The 20786-nt window shown below is 41.4% G+C and overlaps 1 protein-coding gene and 1 pseudogene across 1 annotated transcript; one reads left to right on the forward strand and one right to left on the reverse strand.

The window, feature by feature from the left end:
- The window catches only part of LOC139674642 (dynein axonemal heavy chain 11-like), a 102280-nt pseudogene extending 92872 nt beyond the window's left edge, over positions 1-9408 (forward strand).
- CDCA7L (cell division cycle associated 7 like) lies at positions 664-18437 on the reverse strand. Its single transcript, XM_071560897.1, is given in 11 exon segments — positions 664-1237; positions 1568-1704; positions 2778-2927; positions 3722-3856; positions 4971-5153; positions 6620-6694; positions 8067-8426; positions 8873-9004; positions 10544-10690; positions 16559-16697; positions 16699-18437. Coding segments are annotated over 11 exon segments (1671 nt in total). The 5' UTR covers positions 16881-18437; the 3' UTR covers positions 664-1206.
- Between the last annotated feature and the right edge of the window lie 2349 nt (positions 18438-20786).

Genomic DNA, 20786 nt, shown 5'->3' on the forward strand with positions numbered 1-20786 from the left:
AATATTAATCCTGAAGTCTGATTTAGACCAGTTATGATCACTGGGTAGATGGTTCAGGCAGTAGGTGCACTACACAAAACTGCTGGTGAGCAGTTATTTTTCTTTTTTGGGATGGTGTTTAAAATCTTGTTTTCATGTTTTGGTGAATAATTACACTTTGGAGTAAAATTTTAAAAAGTCATCTTCCCACTGGTCAATTGCATCAGCTTTGGTTGGAATAGAATGGCATTCAGATGAAAGTATCTTCTTCTTCTTTACAGGGACAAGTTCCATAAACTACAGGTGGATGAATAGGTTCAGAAAGCAAGGGTCAGAAAACTGAATCTTTAGGTCAAGTTGGTAGACATGGGTGTTTTGTTGCTTTAAAGATACGGATGCTTTGAAGGTAGCTGTTAAACACCCTTTCTGCAAACTTGCACAATTATATAAATAAAAATATTGCTCAAATTGACCAAGTTCTCTATCATGTGCTTGGGTAGCTCTATTAAAAATTAACCACTCAAGGTTCAAGAGTGCCATTTTGTAGGGAAAAAGCTGCTGTATTTTTGCTGTAGTGAGAGGTTTTTCCTTGTCCCAGCCTGCCCAACCCCAACGTGACCTCGGGTTTCAGCATCAGATACCTGGATGAATTCCCACAGAGATAAAACTCCAGGCTCCAAAAGGTTAAAAGAACGTTCAGCATAACTTTATTGGGAGGTAAACAGCTTATATAGGGTTTTGAGGTGGTACACGCGAACCGGGGTGGCTTGGGATAGGTCCAAGGGCTTTGATCACCACCTGAGGGGCTTTTCCCATTGGCTGAAAGCCAGCTTCATGAGATGTCCACATGCTGGGCAGCCCACCTCTGGCGACACTTTGTCGCTGTTTAGTAAGGAGTTGAGGTTGTTTACTCCTCCTTCTGGCTGCTCCAAGGTCAGGCTGACCTTGCCAGCCTAACCTGGGGTCGGACAAATGCAGGGGCTGAGGCCAAGCCTCTCCCAACACCATTTCACTTAACCTAAATATTTGTGCATGTAGATTTCTCTACCAAAACATTTTCCTGAGAGACTTTTTGCATAAGACCATATCAATCAAAAAGTTCCCAACACAGAAATGAATGTACTATACACTACAATTCTATCTTATATAAAACAGAGTAATAAACCTTTGAAGTCAAAATTTTTCAACATATTAACCAATTGCAGGCACAGCTCGAGTTCAGTGTTGTCAATTGTCATCCGCAAGTTGCTTTTGTAAACTAGAAGACATGAGAAAACAGTGTTAGTGCTTTTTAGGAAACTCAGGTTCCCCATAAACAACAGTTTCCAAAAATGCACTTTATATGTTTCAAGCAACCAATAGGGATTTCAAAATACGCAAAAGCATTTCAACTTCTTTAACAAATTAGTTGTTTACACAGACAGTATGACTCACTTTAAAGAGGCTGATTTCAGCCTAGGAAAAAAACAGAAGTCCAAGAGACTTCATTTGCGTAGGTGCATGATCTGCCCCAGGCCACAAAAAGTCAAGTGTTACTTAAAGGGCTACAACAGTTTAACAAGGAATGACCACAGAGTATGACCCTCACCTTTCCAGGTATTCCTTGACATTGTTGTAGCCGTAGAACTTGGCCAAGTGGATGAGCATGCCAGTGGCACAGCGCCCATCCCGCCGGCGGCAGTAGCTGCAGTTGCACACCCCACGACAAGGAGGACAGATCCAGGCCTGCAAGGGCGTGAAAGTGGGAGAGGGGGCAAAAGCACGTTATAAGTCAGGTTATATTGGCCTTTCCATTGCTCAGACAAACATGAGTATTGCTTCCCTACCATGTGATTATTCAGGGCAAAGTTTTAAGAACCTCTATCAGCCAGGCAGTCAAACTTGTTAACACTTTGCAAATTCTGCAGAATTAAAGAAATTATTAAATGCTTGAATACTTACTCTGAAGCCTCAGGTTCTCTGATGTTCTCAGTTTTGATTTTCAGATAGACTAAAGTCTAATGCATGATGATAATTCATTCTATGCTAGGCTGACTATAGTCAACTTCCTAGAAAATATGGGTACCCACTGTGACAAGTTTCTTTGGCTCTGCCTGCTGGTATAGAATGATTCCTGGGATTGAAGTACCCAGTTTGTACATGAAGTTAGATATCTCCAAGCTGCTCAGCAACTACACACAGATGTGCAGGTGCTAATACAACAGCTGCTGCCACACTGGGCCAGCACATCAGAGCCATTAGTTTTCTGCTGTCCTTCAGAACAGCCCACAGGAGCTCATCTCTGGAGGAGAGGAGATCCCAGAACAAGCCAAGCACAGAGCACTCTGTTCTGCCAAGGTCTTCATGTACCCACATTCTCATTCTCTGACAGCAGCCTGTGCTCTCTCCTTGCTCAATGTGTCAGGGGACTACAAAGAAAAGAGAATCAACCCTAAGACTTAGGTATCCTTTTCCTTTTTTCTTATATTTTAACACTAGAATCTAAAACAAGTACCCTGCTTTGCAGGCCAGGTTACTAAGAACATTAAAAAATGTGCGTTTTGGCTTTTTTTCTGAAAGTGGACAGATTCCTTTTCTTAAAATTTCTCACACTTGCCCACCGCTATCTGGTAAGGAAGTACAAAGACAGGTGGATGGTAACCCACGTCCAGCACCTTCCAATTGGGTTCTAAACAAAATCAGTGTCAGTCATAACAGTACTACAGATCTTCTCATGGCAAAAAAGTTTGAACACCATGTTGCCATGAGCATATATTATTCATTGCATTCTTGTTCCAGGCCCAAGAAATGATATTTACTGGATCAAGCAGAGCTGATTTCACATCTTCACCGTATCGATTTCGAAGACATGGTCCACAAAACTGTCCCCTTACTCCTCCACAGCCCTGGTTGCGACAGATTGTCTTTGTATCAGTTGTCTTTTGTCGACACTGGTGGCACGTACTACCCTAAAGGTGGAAAGGAGGAGAAACATCCTAGGACAACTTAAATGCTCAATGACAAACTTTCCTAATAATAACCACAAATTTCAAACCACAGTCCAATTCACCCATGAAAAGCTTAGGAGGAACCAGAAGTTCTGTTATGACAAATCATATAGCAATGGTAGGAATTTTACAGAGACAGTGCCCAGCTTCAGGCATAGCATAAGAAATCTCAAACTATATGAACCTCATGTTGCAGTTCTGATCCTTTCTTCTGTCTACAAAAAACCTAGAACTATTCAGAAAATGACCCTGTGGCTCATCTCTGCCAATACAATGACATGTGAAATACACAGTAAGCTGATCTTTATGAGAATCAGTAGCCAAATCCAGTGAAAGAAAGGAAGGAGTTCCCTCAAGAACTTTGGAAATTACCCAACTCGTACAGAAATGTAATTTCCAAGAGGTACAAGGAACAGCAGGGATCACTATTATTTTATGGTACAACCAACACATTTATATTGAGAATGAGAGATAAAAACGATGCCAGCTCTCATCAGTGGTGAGTCATAGCTATAGCAAATTTCGTTTAATAGCTTTGTGGCAAGAAAGCATTTCTTTCCAGAGGCAAAAAGCTGATGGGGTGTATCAACCAGCACAGCCAAGCCCACAGAAACCTGACAAAGTTGTGCCTGTGTAACATAGTAATGAGGAGCTGTGCCCTCTAGAACCTCAGGAAAGCACATCTTTTAGCAAACACCACTGAGAGACCTAATTTCAAGCACACAGACACACTAAAGAATATGGCAGCCACTTACTAGAACTTTGTCATAGATTTTGTCTCTAACAGTAATTGCAATGTTGTCCAAGTCCTCTTCAGTAATATCTTCCACTGGACGATGACACGAATACTTTGATGTTCTCCTTCTTTTGCGCACTCCACAATCTCCCTGCTAAACAAACTCATCTTAATACCTTTTGTCTGATGTCATGAAGACTGTCATCACATTTGGTGGCAAATTCTTTCACTTTTAATATGTATGCAGTCCAGAGTGGGTGGGCTACACCCTCATGCACCACTGAAAGAAAGGGGAATAGCTTCCAAATCAATACTGCCTTTCTCTCCCTCCCCTTCCTAGCCTTTTCTTTACTACACTTTTTATTCATTCTGTTTCAATGTTCTTCCTTTCCATCATTACTACTTTTATTTCCACAAATTCCTGACATGACTTCTGTTAACTTCTTTTCTTTACACTCCCTGCACTCCTCCACTGTAACTCTTCATACTCCCATTTCTTCCCTCTCAAAATAAGAAACTATGATCATCTCCCTCCTCATGCTTTCCTCCTTCAATCTCCTTGCATACTGTCTAATTGCTTTCAACAATGACAATCTCTAATATCCTGTGAAAAAATCTTTACTGAAGTTTTAGGTTAGTCCTGCCATACTCAGCCCTCCCTTTCTTAATATCCTTTGTCATGTGGAGGAGAGTTCTCCACTATTATGTGCTTTTCTTACTTTCCAAATATCCTTCTCTTTGACTCCTATTCATGGATAAATCTCATCTGATTCTTATCCTTCCCCATACCTGTCTCTTAAGATCTTATTTGTCCTTCACTCTAAGATCAGCTCCGTTCTGTCCAAAACAGTCATTCACCTGCCCAGGTTCTCATTTGTTGCTACTCTGCTTTTTCTAACAGCCAAGTTCCCTCTATAACGCTTCAACTAGGTGCAGCACTCTCATTTCTACAAGAACTGGTATCCAGCCCAGGTGGATGCAAACTTAAGTCTTCCTCATAAGGGTTAGCGATTTTCAGACAACAAATAAATAACAAACTGTAGGTTAAACTGCCTTGTTATTCTTGGACAACATGGGTCACAAACTGAGCCCATGTAACAGGTGAAAGATGAGGCAGAAAGGCCTGGAGAAAACTTCTTCTGTAGCTAATCACAACAAAAGGTTCTCAATAACTTTCTGTAAGATGTGATGTCTGGTCTAAGTGCTGGCCAACAATTTAAATGGTTACTAATTCCTGACTACTGGAGATATAAAAGTCTGGCAAATACCACACTGAGTCTCTTCAAGAGGTTTTGTTGTCTATAGCTACGGATCTGTTCTGTAAATTTGACAGCTGACACAGTAAATTTTTCCAAGGCAAAGTTTTCTGGTGGACGAGCATTTCTGGTTGGGTTCATTCGACGTGCTATCTGGCCTTCAGAAAATGTCCTCCTTGGCGTTTTCCTCTGTTTCTAGAAAGAGAAGAAGATTGCAATAACTGTCCTTTCAGTTGTTTGTAGTGTTAAACACTAGAAATTACCTGAAAATGTCTGCACCACACTTGTACTATCATGATTTAATCTGTTGTTCTTTCACTCCTTATCTGTTAAGCCAAGCCTTGTCAATTTCTAGCATGTTGCAGTATTCTCCCTACAGACTATAACTTTCTGCTCCTTTTAAAACACCACACCTTCATGTCAAATCCTATTCCAATTAACATTACAGAACTACACCAAAATTTAACATGTGTGATATTAAGGTAGAAGCTAGTTCTCACTGTTCTTTGATAGCTAAATGTTTAGATTTTCTCACAATCTAAATACACCTTTGAGGAACAATCCAAACTCTGGTTTATTTTCTTTTAAACTTTTTTAATTGAAAGGGCATTATTAAGCTGCTTCTCCTAGTTCAAGATTCCTAAAACTTGAAAATTCTTTAGAGGTGCAAGATACCCTTTTGATATTGTCACCCCTACCAATTACTGCATGACTGAATTCATGCCATGGAAGTCCTGCATGGACACTTACCATAAAGGCAGCTACTGAATCTGACAGTATAAACAAGATGTAGAAAGCAAGTCTGCTTGCTACCATACACTTTAGCTATTTCCTTTGAAAGAAGTGAGAGGCACATTACAAGACCACTCTGGAAGTCAAAAATCAAGCAGATGAGGTAACTAGAATACTCTTAATGCCCTCCCACTTCCTCAATTAAAGGTAATAAATAAAAGTAGCAGGCTTATGTAAGTATTTAAAAGTATGTTTAAGTGTCTATAGCACATTCAACTAGACCTAGCAAGGTGTTCCAGCATTTCAAATTCTGTATAACTTGGCCTCATCTTTTCACCTAACAACCACACCAACATTTCTAAATGGGTTTCCCAAAGACATCTCTTCCAATTCTTTCTCTTATCTCTTCAGTTTATAATGTATGACAAAAACACTACTCTGCAGTGAACTAAGAGGAACCGACGACAGTCCTCTGCTTAAAGCTGAGGAAAGCCAGCTGAAACAACCACAGTATTGTTCCAGTTTGTGTTGACATGGTTTAATTTCATGAGCATAGCTCTGCTGGGAAGTATGCATTTTACAAGAAAACCCTGCAAGAGGGAAATTAACAACATTTAAACTCAAAGGAAAGCAACTATTCTTTTTTATTCCCGCATACACAGACATTTGTCTACCATCTCAATAGTATTTCTAGGGCAAAAATGATAAAATAGCATCTCATCTAGGTCTTATTTCTTCATAAATTATCTTACAAAATTCCATTTCCTCACATAATCTCTGGTATTTCCTGACCAATAGCAAATCTATACAAATAATGCATCCAAACCCAAAGAAAACCAGAACAAACTTGGTGAAAGTTTCTAATGAAACACTTTAACCCTACGTCTAACAAAAACAACTTTCACCACTAGCCAGTACCAAAAACTTACTGAAGGAGTTGTGGCGGGCGTTTTCACTGGGAACAGGTCTGGTATGGAATTCAATTCTGCCAACAGCTGGGCAAGCTGAAATCAAATGATATCACATTGAAAACCCACTGCAGCTTACAAACAACCAACACCTACTAGCCACTCTTTACATGCACTTCAAGTTACATCTAAACATATGAAGTTTCAGTACACAAAACCTGTCTGGAGGCACTTTATTTAAATGAGGGTCTTAAAAGGGGTTAATTTACTTCTGAATAAGCAAAACCTTTCACTGAATTCTCTGGCAAAAAGCACAGGTGTATCAGAAATCATTCAGTAAAACAGCCCATAGGGAACATCTTACTGTCTTCTGGCCAAGGATACCCTGTCTTTCTTCCCCAATTCCTGTCATATGAACCGAATTTCTTGTTATCAGTCATGGATGTCATTGCCATGTTGTAATGTGCTCCTTTAGTGCTGTTTTGACAAGAGTTTATGTAATTCTGTCTAATTCCAGTTCCGAGTAACAATTAGTAGAACCTATGAAGTTAGCAATCAAGAGATTAAAAGCTGAATACAGTATTTCTCAGTAAGTACTCCAGTGTGGCATTTATCTGATGTCATTACAGTCCTACGGTGTCAGTGAATTTTCCAGTGGTTGAACTGCAAGGAAGAATGGAAGGTGAGAAGGGTCAAAGAGCAGCAAGACCAAGAAAACAGCAGTGGACATACAAGACAGATCAGAAATACAGGTACAAAACTCAAGCTTTTACACAGGAGCTGCAGGCCCACACAATCAAGAGGTGTGCTTGAGCCCCAAGACTGTTTGGAAGCTGGAACTTTTCCTGAAATAATGTAAAACTAAAGGAGTTGCTAAGGACTGAACACAAATCAGATTACACGGCAGCATGATAATTAAAGAGAGCTGGTGACATGTTGGACAGTAAAGGAAAAAGCATTAGGGAATGATCAGCGTCTTCCGAACATACACACACATACACACACACTTTTCAGCAGTTACATAGTAAAGCATAAATATAAACATCACATCCCACACAACTGAAAAGTTACATATGTATCATCCGTGGCAATTTTTAGCTGGTCTTCTAATCAGTAACTGCAGCAGATCTGTCATGCACAAACAAAAAGGAGAAACTGTTGTACAAATGACACCATGAACCACCTGAAGGGACCAGCTGATTTTCTGACATGTTCTGAATATAAGGCCACAAAACTTGGGCATCAGTAACTTTGTTTACATCCACATTAAAAATGCTTGTTTCAGCTTCAGCTCTGTTTTTTGGTAAATGTCTGAGTGCTGAAGGTCCTGTAGGGTTTTCCCAGGTAGAGAAATTCACTGTAAGATTTTCCTAGCACAGCACTAGCAGGTACCCCAAAATTCAAGTATGCTGAAGCTAAGTACTTGGATGTAAATGTCAAAGAACAAAACACCACTCCTAAGTCTTACCATGGCTTTATTTTCTTTTATATTTATGGCTCTCTTAAGCATTGCACTGGAACTTTCCTCTTGTGTTTCTTTAGTGTCTTCTTCAGACTCTGAAGTGGAGCCCTCTGGTTTGTCGGATCGCTTGCAGCTTATTTCTCTTGAAAGAGGTGTGAGGGATTCACTGTCCTTTAGAGGTATGTCAGACAAAGCCTGTTCAGGCATTTTTTTCTCAGATGATTTTCTGGTGGGAAACTGCAAAGCAACACGAAGGCCAAAGCTTCTTCGCTTGGGGGAAACTTTCTTCTTTGCATCTTCCTCCTCTTCTTCTCCATTACCCAATACATTACCGCATTCTTCATCACTCAAGTCTGACTCCACCATCTAGAGGCAGGAAGAATCCCACGTTACATTACTGGCCATGACATGATAAATAATCACTAGTTCTAGACAGCAGTCTCACCACCCAAAGACAGCATCATAAATTCACTTAAATCAACCAATTTTTAGAAATTCACAGTACACGACTTCTTCCTGTGCAGAGATCAATACAAAATCTACATATTAATATAGTCTGGGACACAGACATGGCTGTCTCCAGTGGAACAATCTTGCCCAGCACAGTCTACAAGCAGGTGAAGTTCTCATTTCAAAAAAGTGCTGCTACATCAAATAAATGTCTTTTAAGGTAACACATAGTATAATTCAGCATTAAGTAAGAATATCACAGTGTATCAGAAAAATTTCTGCTAGAACATGAGGTTTACACAGAAGAGAGAGAAAAAAAGAAATCAACATATACATTCACATGTAGCTGTGAATGCCTTTACCAGAACTTCTTTCTTGTTCACATGCACCTCATTTGAAGCAAAGCCTTCAAATGCTTCTGTTTCAGAGTCTGTGTCTTCAGTGAAAATTCTCCGCAGTTCTTCAGTGAGGTATCTGGACTGAAACTGGACCTCCTGCAAAAATACCAGCCAGTAGCTGTGAGAGACAGATACAAAGTAATCACACAACTATAATAAACCAGCGTTGAGGTTCAAGCCAGTACATATATTGTGAAGGCACTTCGCAGGCAAAGCCTGTCAAAAGAAAAAAAAAAGAAGACATGCAGAATTTCAGTAGTGAGTTATTTTAACCCAGAAAGACTTTTTTTTCCACTCATTTTGAGCAGAGCTTTAACTGAGCTGCTTTTTGTGGGGGAAATTTTCTTCTTCACCTCTGCCTCCCCTTCTTCATTACTACCCAAAGAAAAATAAACTATCAGTTTTCTTATGCGTAAATTATGTTGTTTTTTATGTTTTCTTCTGGGTGTAAAAAACAAGCCTTGAATAAAAGAAAATGCAAACCACAATTACAGTAAGAAAAAGCCCTCCTTTTTTTGACATTGCAGTAGAAACAACTGTCTCCTCTGGACTTGTTGCAGCATTACAGGCTCCTGGATATGGGAGTCTGCTCCTCTCATGCTGTTACACTGTCACTGAACTTACAAATATCAACACAAATCCACAGAGCTTCAAACAGCCTAATATGCCCACTTTTCAACTGCTCAACCCTTTTTTTTTTGGGTGCAGTTTATCATTCACACCTGTTCTTGTTCTAGGGTAGACAGATCCTAAATTTCTGCCTATAGTCCAGGAAGTAAAAAGATCTCGTTAAAACACTCTTCGCTATATGAACATTACATATCAATTAAACAAAATACTTTTGCTAAATCAGAAATGTATTTCCATACTTCCAATCAGAACTAGTAGAAAACCATCTTGTCAACTTCTCCACTAATCTCCCAAAAGACTTGTTCACGTGTTCACACCACACCTGTCTCCTGCAAGTCAGCAACATGTAAGTTTGTTTCCCCAGTTTTCCTCTGCTATTTCTTCCTCCCCCATGAGAAACAAAAATTACTTTTAATACATTTGCTAAATATCTTTATCCTTCCTTTCAATTCCTTCCGTTCACTGACTTTATTACACACTTCTTTACATTAAGATAATGTCTGGTGAAGAAGAGATACAATAAATGAGTGGAAAAACTTACAGCAGACTGGGAGGGGAGAGCTACTGCATATGCTCGCTCTTTACTTTTAAAACAACTGCAAATTATTATGAGGAATTGGAATGAGTTTTCTCGAGCAAAATTACTTTATTCTTTTGTTGTTGATAGCTGCAGTGCAGCTGCCTGAGAAAGGAACAGACAATAGGGAAGTTACTTTAAATTGCATTTTTTGAAGGGAAACTGACATTTTTATGCATTCTGTGTTTAAAAAAAATCCATAGTGAAGTTTGAGGGGGGATAATATGCTGTTTGTTAGCTAAAGTAACTAACAAACAACACATGCAGAGCTATGCTGTTACATCTATGAAGAACAGTCCACATAAGGTAAAATACACATCAGGATATCTATGGAAGAAATGGTGGAAGCTCAGCAGAAGTGCAGAGATTATGAGTAGGACTGCAGAACACGTAAAGAGCGTAACTGGACCATGGCAATCTGTTCCTACCTTTTTTCCAGACTCCAGGGAATCAAAACTAGCATAGCTGTTCTCTGACAACAAGTTCTGTCTGGAAGCATCATCTTGGAACCCTGGAAAATCTTCATCGTCACTGGGGGTATTAAAAATGTTGGCCACATCCTTGGGTATCTGCTTCTGAATCAAAACAAGACAGCAGATAAGAATCAGATGCACCACCCTAATAGAAAAACCCAAACTGGCAACATTACAACTTATTTTGATACTCCTATGCAAGTACAAATCTGTATCACAAAATATGCTATGTATAAATTGTAACTTATTTAGCTAAACTCCAGGAAAATTCTGTATGGACTGTTTTAATCCCTAAATAGAGAATCAAGATCTGGGGAAAGAAAGGGGATGCAATATGCAGGGTGTTTAACTCCACGGAAAAGTACTCCTCAGAATTAAAAATACATGGTGATAGGCCAGTTCCTCATCTAAAGGAGTTGTTCTCCAGCCCTGAATGTTCAACAGAAGATTCCTGAGATGAAGTGCAGAACCAAGAGCAGTCTGCCCTTTTCCACTGCCACAGACAACCAAGGTTGCTCATACAGGCCCCCATACAATGATTTTTTTTTTAATTTAGTTGTGTCAGGGTAAATGAGTCAAGGGAGGCTCCTTCTCCAGAAACAGTGTTATTGAAAAATCCCACTGTCATTAAAAGAGAGCAGTAACTTCAACAAGGTATCACTCTGAAATAAGCTACAGTAACAAGTGAACATGGGCCTAATTTTATTCTGCTGCAGTCGTGCTGTCCCTACTTGAACCCCTTTGGATACTCCCACCTCCTATAGCCAACAGGCAAAATCCGCTGCTGTGCTGGAATTCACTCACTATAGAGCAGCGTTAAAAATGAAGCATTATGCATTTTAATGGAAAAAACATACAAGGAGCTGTAAGCCTCACTGCTATGAATAAATTGATTCCAGGAGCCACTGCATTAGTTCTTGAGCTACTGCACAGCTGAGTTAGCCACTGCTGGGATTACTGTATGCCTAATTTCTTCTTCATCATCTATTGCTTCTGCATCTGCACCAGAGGAGTGAATCATTATGGGGGTGTAATTACTGATTTGGAACCAAAAAATCCTAACTCTTTTCCAGTAGAAGTCTTTTTTATCTTTATGAATTCCCAAATACTGAGGTACTGGTATTGATTTAAGTAACTTACTGCAGAACTTCAAAGTTTTAGTTTGTGACTTGCTCCCCCTTATAGCATGAGGACAAAGAATCTCATTCAGTCATTGATGAGTCCCCATTTTACCAAAAGGGCTTAAGATAATAACAGACAACACCTGACATGTATAATGTGGGCAGACTCCAGAACTTGAAAAAGACCATCCTTACAATGAAGCTTGCTCATCAACGCTATTTCTACAGCTGAAATCCTGTATTTCTATACCTCAAATCACAAGTAAAGTTTATTCCCAGCACAAGTGCACTGCCATCTGTAGACACATACCAAAGACAAGCACGCACCAAACATCTCTGCTGAGATGGATTCAGTTGCTGTCATTTATTGTGTAGTCCTGGAAGCCACTGACATTTTCACTTTTAATTTTTAGTATACAGATAACTTTTCAACGACATTCTGAAACTGATTTGCAATCAGTATCAGTGCCTAGGATTTTAACACTGTAAATAAATTAGTATACATGAACAAAGTAAATTCAAATTTGCCTAAACACAAATGTCAAAATATGAACCTATTCTAAACACCTGGATGACACAGGCATTCAATACAGAATATTTGTGCCACTAAACCCCTAAAAAGGGCAGGAAGGCAAAGAGGTGAAGAAAATTCCAAGCTTGGTCAGGGAAAATATTTCAACATGAACAGACCACAGGTTCAGACACAACGGTCTGCCGCAATGCTGCAGATGTGAGAAGTAATACCTTTTAAAGACCCCTTTGGAAAGGATAAATACCAAAAGTCTAGCAAATGCTGGAAATAAATCACAGTTGCTGAAAAAGTCAGTTTTATTTCTAATAGGAGATTTTACACCAACTGAACTCGTTTATTTTTCCACATAAGACACACTTACTTGTATAAAACACCCACAAGGTAATTTTCAAAAGCAGCATCAAACCTTCTCTGCTACAAGCAGCACACAATCCAACAACTGCCAGAATAACCAATCCTATGTTTTTTTCCAGCAGAAGTCTAAAGTTCAAGACAATGCTCTCTCTCTGTTTTCCCTTCTCCAAAATTGACAAAATACTGCCAGTACATCCAGGAGCTCACTCAGATGTGTTGGGCTGCATGGAGTTAACATTCCCAGAGAATCAGGAGCAGGGCAGCTTGTGTGTGCCTGTGGAGACTGGCAGGGTCAAGTCATCAAGGGCCAAGACTGACAGAAACAGAAAACAAGGCCAGGAGAGTTGTCAGACCTGTTTTTAGTCACATGTGATTGGAAAAGTAAGGCATCTGAGTTCCCCATTAGTCACAAGAACATTTATCCAAGCCCTATTCCCATCAATTCCACCTGTCTTGTTGGACAAGGTAAAAAGCCTGAGGTGAGCTGTTTTACGTTCCACATCGACAGGAAGAATTCTCATGTTTCGAGTGAAAAAGCAACCTTCCTGATACCAAAGCCAGAAAAGATGTAACTAGCCCTTCTGTAGGCTGTGAGGAGAAAACGCCTGCCTGCATGCACATCCATGGATTTGGTGGGAAACCTCAGTTATTTCTACACCACTGACTCCCATATTAAATTTTTTTAAGAGTTATTTGTATCCATCACCTTCCTCCCAGTTGTGCCACTAACAGGTTCTTCTCTAACAGTGACATATGAGGAGAACATGCAGTGTGAGAAAGCAGGGCTAGATGTAATTTTCTATTTTTGATCCTACCGCAAAAAAAAAGTCAGTTGGGCTGTGCTCCCTTATTCAAGTTTGCACAATGTATGGACATTCCTATTCAAAGCAGGGACAAACAATGTCAACCATGTTCAAACTCAGTCAAACTGAAGTAATCCCAGTTTAACCCCAAACAGATACACAAACCAAATCTTTGCAGTCACACCTTCAACATGTTTTGGAAAGCCTCTTGACTTGTCCCAGGTTCAGCACAGAAGCAAGCCCAAGGCATGCCACCCAAGGGTTACAGGCATTGGATTTGGCTTGTACCCCAAAATAACAACCGAACAGGGAAGCACTCCAAGGCTGACAATTGTGGGCAGCACTCCAAGGCTGACAATTGTGGGCAGCACTACAAGAACAGAAGGCCCCAGCCAGAGTGTCAGTAGATGCCAAACCAATAAACCAAAACTATGTACAAGTCAAGAAGCTGATTTTTCCACTGGAATTATAAAGGCGAACAACATTGTAAAAGCTCAATTATAGGCATCACACAAATGTGTGAAAGATGTGGAAGGCAAAGAGATGCAAAGTCCCTAACTGCAGTGCAAAAGAATCAACTGGATGCATGGTCAACAGGACTGTCAACACCATATAACCAGCCTGAGACTCGAGGGCAACAATCAAATCTAGGAAGGCAAGGAAGATCCCAGACGATCTTCACAACTTCTCAACAGCACTAGAGCACAAAAACCTGAAACCTCCTGGACAGTGAAGTATATTCCTGGCACAAGGGACAGGAGGTTGAAAGGTAAGCAAGTGTTCAGAGGAAAAAAAGGGACCAGGGATAGAATGAGCAGTCATCACCACTTTTATGATCTTTGCAGGGATAATTTGATTCCAGTAAGGTGAAGATGGATTATGACTGAGCCTGTAAATCTGTCACAACAGAAACTCTTGGGACTTTAAGGTTACCCCATGAAAAAGTTCTGGCAATTTCACTTCAGACAACCTACTTTTAAATTCAAGTACTCCATGAAATATTGGTAAATTCTGCTATTTTTGCAGAATATAGTTTCTATGTTACCTTATTTAAACTGATAAGCTAATGCCCATCAAGCTACTTTATCCTACAATAAGCAATGTCCAACTATCCTAATTTAAAATGCCACCTCCCACAGGCAATACCTGCCTGGAAACTATTTCCTATTTTTCAAAAAAGCTGATAACACTGTGAATATCAGCATGCCGTCATATGAACACAGTTCAAACATTCTGTCAATTGGTACTATCTGTTCCTTTGTACTATCTAATCTCTCACCAATCCAAACAGTTGTAACAGTTATTTCTGAATTAATTCTGTGTAATTCAAGAGCATCCTTTTCATCTATGGTGCTGTCTAATTATTTTCCAAGCCGTGGCATTCCAAGGAAAAGACTTTTGAACAATACCACAGGCATACAACTCATCCCCACTTTGTGTGTAGATTGCTAGTGTCCAGGTGTTTGGGGTGCAAGTGCTTTGTCAGCAAGGCCCCCTTTAACGAGCTCTGTATATGGAAACTGCTGTGCAAGGACCTGGTAAATTAGACTCTGGGACAGGAAATGGAACTGCAGGTATTGCAATTCAAAACAATTTTGTACTGCTGACTTCTTTGGCAATTGTTCTCAATGGGGGCAGATACAAGTTAATTTCCCTGTCAGCAGACAATCTGTGACTTCAGAGACAAGGAAAACCTTTGCCACCACATCATTATGGCTCAGGTAAGGCTGAACTCACTGCTCACCAGTGTATCACAAAGATGAGGCAGAGCCAGCAGAAGGCTGCACTCAGACAAAAATGAACTCCCACGAGAAACAGAAAAGCACCAAGAACAGGCTGCATCCTTCTCCCCTTTGCTGAACCTTAGAAGAAACATGACGTGCAGCCTTTTAGCTGTGCACTAGAAAGATGATTAGCAGATGGTAAGAACCTCTTGTTCCAGCACCAGAGATGAGAGGTGAGGAGCTGTTTGCTTCTATTGTCAACCAGGTTTCTACCAAACTGTTTTATAGTGTCCCTATCTTCACAGTGACAAAGAGGGGCCTGAGGTTATACACAGGTAGAAGGTTTACAGAGTCTCTGACAGGACAGAAGTTCTAACAAACATTCCAATGTCTCTACAACGCTCCTTTTCCACAGAAACCCATGTAAAGCCCGAACTTTCTATCAGCAAGAGCCAAGATGCTGACTTTCTTCTCACTCCTTTCCAGCACCTGGGAAGTTCACCATGACTGAAGGGAAGTCAATTTAGATTACATATAAGGAGACCAGTAAAACACTGGAACAGGTTGTCTAGAGAGCTGGTAGATGCCCCATCCCTGGAAACATTCAAGGTCAGGTAGGATGGAGCTCTGAGCGAGCTGATCTAATTAAAGATGGCACTACGCATTCGGGGGTGGGTGAAAGGTGTGACTAGATGAGATCCCTTCCAACCCAAATTGTTTTATGATTCCATAGCTATACCTTCTCCTAAAATTTGAAGTGTACAACCAGCCTGATGCACCCGAGCACGTGCCAGGCTTGGAGCAGACCACAGCCGGGCCCGCCGATGGAAGCATGCCTGGGTTTGTCCCTAAGCCTCCAGCCTCATCAATACTCACATGTATTCAGGCGACTCAAATATGTGCTTGTGGTGGCATCGCCGCGTTTCAAAAACACCACCAACAACAAAAAAGCGGCCAGAAATTAGAAATAAATAATTAGCTATTTCTAAATTGGCACCTCCAGGCTCACAGAGACTAATTAATTAACAGAGATCCTCCCCATCAGGCTTTATTAGAGCCTCCGCGGATGCCAGCACCACTACAGCTGCCCCACGCCGGTACAGAGCCCCTGGGGCCGACCCCCTCCCGCTTTCCAGCCGCTTCCCGGCCTTTCACAGCCCCGGGGCCGTCGCGCCACGTGGAGGGCGCCGGCGGGACCGCGGCCGGCGCTGGCCGGGACCGGGAGCCGCGGGCGGGGGCGGCGGGGTACGCGGGCGCCGGTGTCGGTCCCCGTCCCGCGGCTGGGGGGCAGCGCCTCCGGCCCTCCCGCGCCCCGGCCAGCGGACAAAGGCCGCCGCCGCCACCGCCTCGGGAAGGCGGAAAGCTGCCGGTCCTGCCCCCTGCCCCCGCCGCCCGGCCCTGCCCCGCCGCTCCGAGCAGCCTCCGGGCCGCCTCACCTTGCCGCGGGTCCCCGACGCTGCTGCCCCCCGCCGCCGCCGCCGGCCCCGCCGCGCCATTGCCGCCCGCGCTGCCGCGGCAGGAGGAGGGCGGGGAGCGGGGAGGAGGAGCGGGGGGCGGTGTGGGGGTGGAGCCCCCGGCGGCGCGGGAAAGGCGGGATGCGGACGGGGCACCCCGTGTGGCATGGCTGGGCATGGGAAGCTGCCGTCTGGGTGCAGCTGCGGAACCCTTGGCCGTGCGTTCTTTCCTACACGCTCCTTGCAGGACAGCAGCTTTTAGTCTGAAAGGAGCGGTCTTTGCCTTAGGGGAATAGGCTTTCATCCTCCGAATAATTTATACTGTTTACGCAGTACAAGCGAGAAGTGTAAGCCTCTTGAAAACCTCTAAAAAGGGGGGAGAATACAGATGATGTAACTTTAGGATCATAAAATCGTTAAGGCTGGAAAAGACCTTAACGTCAAATCCAACCATTAACCTGGCAGACATGTTCACCACTAACCCATGGCCCCGAATGACACATCCACGCGATTTTTTTAACAGTTTCAGGGATTTGATTCCACTGCTTCCCCAGGCAGCCTGTTCCAATGGCTGACCACTCTTTATGTGAAGAAATTTTTCCTAATATGCATTCTAAACTGCCCTCCAGGCTGAATCTGAGGCCGTTTCTTCTTTTGGTTGTTCCTTGTGAGAGAAGACTGGTCCCCACCCTGCAACAACCTCCTTTCAGGTAGCTGCAGAGAGCAAATAAGTCTCCCCTGAACCTCTTTGTCTCCGACCTAAACAAGCCCACTTCCCTCAGCTGCTCCTCGTCAGACTTGTGCTCCAGATCCCTCCAGAAACAGGAGAGCAATTGATGGCTATGCCTCAACTGGGAGATTTCAGGATGAGGTCTGAGGGTATGTTTCACACCCAGATTTCTGTCTAGCAGCATGTGAGTAACCTTCCACAAGCTCTCTAGTCTGGATAGTTGGACCAGAACAGCAAGAAATGCGCTTACCCACATAACTTGGCTGAAATAAACCCATGGTTAACTACCTCTGTAATTTTTTAATCGATAAAAACAAATCAGAGGAACCAGCTGTGTTATTCTGGAACTTGTCTTCAAACCCGACTGTGAATTACCATGCTAAAAATTAATTCAGATTGCTTTGACTATTTTAAATACCTTCTTGATGACATAGAATTAAAAGTCATATGTATGTTTTCATTTAGGGGATGCTTCAAAATGCATTGTGCAGTCTGCCTACTGCAACGAGTTCCCAGGTCTGACTAGGTCTTTTAAATACTCCACTGCAATAATTGACTTAAAATAAAAGTCAGAGGAAAGTAACATTTTTGTTGGGAAGTGAAGGACAGGTGAGAAAATGTTGTCTTTTGCCCTCCTCTCAACAGCCACCTTTAAAAGTGGAAGAGCCCCTCCATGTACCATGGTACCTGATCCTCAGTGCAACACACAGCGGACTACCCATTTAAGTACTTCCAAGCCTTTATATTCCAACCATATGGAGAGCATTTGTTAAGAGAGAATGTGTAGAAACTGGTTACATGCAAACAAAGAACCATTTAGCCAAAGCAGGCCGTTTAAATGCAGGTTTGCCTATAGAGGCACCTGCAGTTGTCACTCAGGCTGCAGAAATAAGCAGCCTCGGGCATGAGGTGGGGAGGAGGGAATTCAGTAGAAGACAAAATGCAGGAATTATATATAATATCAGTAAAATTGAAATGTGGACTTCTTGAAATACAAAAAAAATAAAAATCTCTTGTGCCATACATTCCTGAAAGACTTGTACTTTATGTATTCCACTGCTGACCTTGGTTCTTTTAGTTGTCCCCAACAGTCTACATTATGAAGCACTTTGTTAAAAGCTGTCAAGATGCTATCTTGGATTGCAAACAACAGATTTGAAATGACTGCGTTGACTGTCCTGTGTTAAATTAGAATGAATAAAATTGCATTCTCGCACAATAGGGATGTGCAGCTATTATGCCGTTAGAGATACATTATGAACTGCCTGATATCTTCATCTATTTTATGCAATTTGTTGCTTTGTTTCTCTTTTTTTTCCATTAACTTTCCACTCCATTTTGTACTTTTACAATCATTTTTCTTCTCAGAATTTTCAAGTCCTTCTTGTCAGTTATTGTTCTTTATGTTGCTCTATTTAGAAGTGGTGGGGGTGGGTGTAAAAATTTTGTCTGTTTAATTTTTCTGCAGCTATAACTCAAATACTTGTCAGTGCAGACTTTCTATCACTGAATTCCTGCCCATTTTCTTTCCCTCTTTTCATATTAATTTAAAGTTCATTTTTCTAGTGCCCAACAGTTTTTGTGTTATTGCCTTGACAGTAGAATCTCATCAGCTACTCAGATGAGGTTCAACTGAATTCTGGATACTCTTCAACTTCAGCTTTTATATATTAGGCCTGAAGTATTCTGCAGTGACTGAGTCTGGAGTAGCGTCTGACCTTGCAAGCATCTCATGAGAGCATTGCTGATAATGCTTTAGTCCAAGTCTTTGGACTTATAAACTATACAATGAAACTCATAACAATATGTTCTGACTTGGGCTCAGTGTGACCATTATAATCAGACTATAAGTTTCCAAACAGAACAAATGTGTACTGAAGGAATTGTGAGCTGCTCAAGGTATGTATCAGGTAAAGCAGATCCGTCAGTTCATGGGATACTCAGTAACATAACACTAACATCCTGCTGCACAGTAAAATTACAGGACAGATCTACCAACTCTCTGAAGTGACCTTGTAAATAGAAAATTGTTTGCCATGAGTTTCAAATGAACAAATACCATTCTAGGTTATAATTTGGAAATTTACTACTGTGAATTTACCAAGCTGGATAAACATTAAAATTAATCCTTGTTCTTGAACTCTGTTTTCACTGCCCCCTCTAACAGTCTCCAATTTGGGGGCCATTGTAATCATGACGGGGAGCTTGACTCCCATCTTCCTGCCACCACGCTTCTCTGAGACCTGTCAAGCATTTTAAGTAGCATGCACTTTCCCACACTTCTCAATGAATGCTGACATACCTAACTTTAAAAGGATTACTTTCTGCTGAGAGGAATTGTAATCTTCTTTTCCTGCTCTGCAAATCCTCCAGTAACTGAAAAAGAAAGGCTAAGATCTGTTCTGCTGTGCAGGGCAAATCACCATCTCAGAAGGTATAGAGGAAAACAACAAATCCAAGATTTACTTGTGGTCACGCTTGTCCAGGAGCTGCGTCCCTGACTATTAACTCATTGGCATCTTCCATCACTATTTTTGGTGCTTTGATATTTTCTGGTTTAGTGTATAAAAGCTGTATGAATACACACACAATTGCTACTATGAACAGTGCTCAGGACAAAACACTTCTCTCAAGGTATCTACAAAGAGCTACAGATACAGAATTGCATGAACTTGAACCTAGTTTTTAATATTATGTATTCTGTTAACAAAAGCCAGAAACATACCCTTAACTTACATACAAAACCTAGTGTTTTTTCAAACTGTCTAAGATCAATTTGCGTTATTTTCAAAAGCTGGCACCAAAGATGGTGGTGGTGGTGGTGGTGGTGGTTGTGGTGGTGGTAGTAGTGAAGGTTTGTGCTCTGAGTGTGGGTTGTGGGTGGTATCCAACAAAACAACAAAAGCACAAATGTTCCTGCTACCTTGATTTCCACCCACTCATCTCAAAACCTTTCCTCGCACATGGTGGTTGTTGCGACAAATTGGATTGTGGGTGAGGCTGAGGCCAGAGTTTGGGTGATTTCAGGCTACCAACTGAAAATGAGGCTGCAGTTTATTCTTTTGCAATAGTCACCTAAATGCTAAGAGAGCCTTCCTCATGCTCTCTCACCATTTCCTTAAAAGAGCTGTAAGAGGTAGGGCAGTTTGCCAATAAAGCTTGCATTGTTGAAAATTCAATTTTCTTGTTTCATTTTTTGTCATGGTTATAAATTAGTATTTTGTTTCCAGTCATTCATAAAGTAGATGAACCAGGTTTAATGTCCTCTCCCCTCTTCCATTCACTTTTTAGACAGCAAGCTGTATTCACAAGGTGGATGAATACCAGCTTCAGGCTTCCTCACAAGAGGTATTTTCCTTTCCAGTACTATACTGCTACACCAAAAATCCAGATACCAAATTTATGAGATCTTTTTCATGCTTTACTTAATCTAATCCTGCAAATCTAAGGTCAAAGTGAACAAACATGTCCTCTGCTAAT

Source organism: Pithys albifrons, chromosome 7 (assembly GCF_047495875.1).
Source record: "Pithys albifrons albifrons isolate INPA30051 chromosome 7, PitAlb_v1, whole genome shotgun sequence".
Taxonomy (NCBI): Eukaryota; Metazoa; Chordata; class Aves; order Passeriformes; family Thamnophilidae; genus Pithys; species Pithys albifrons.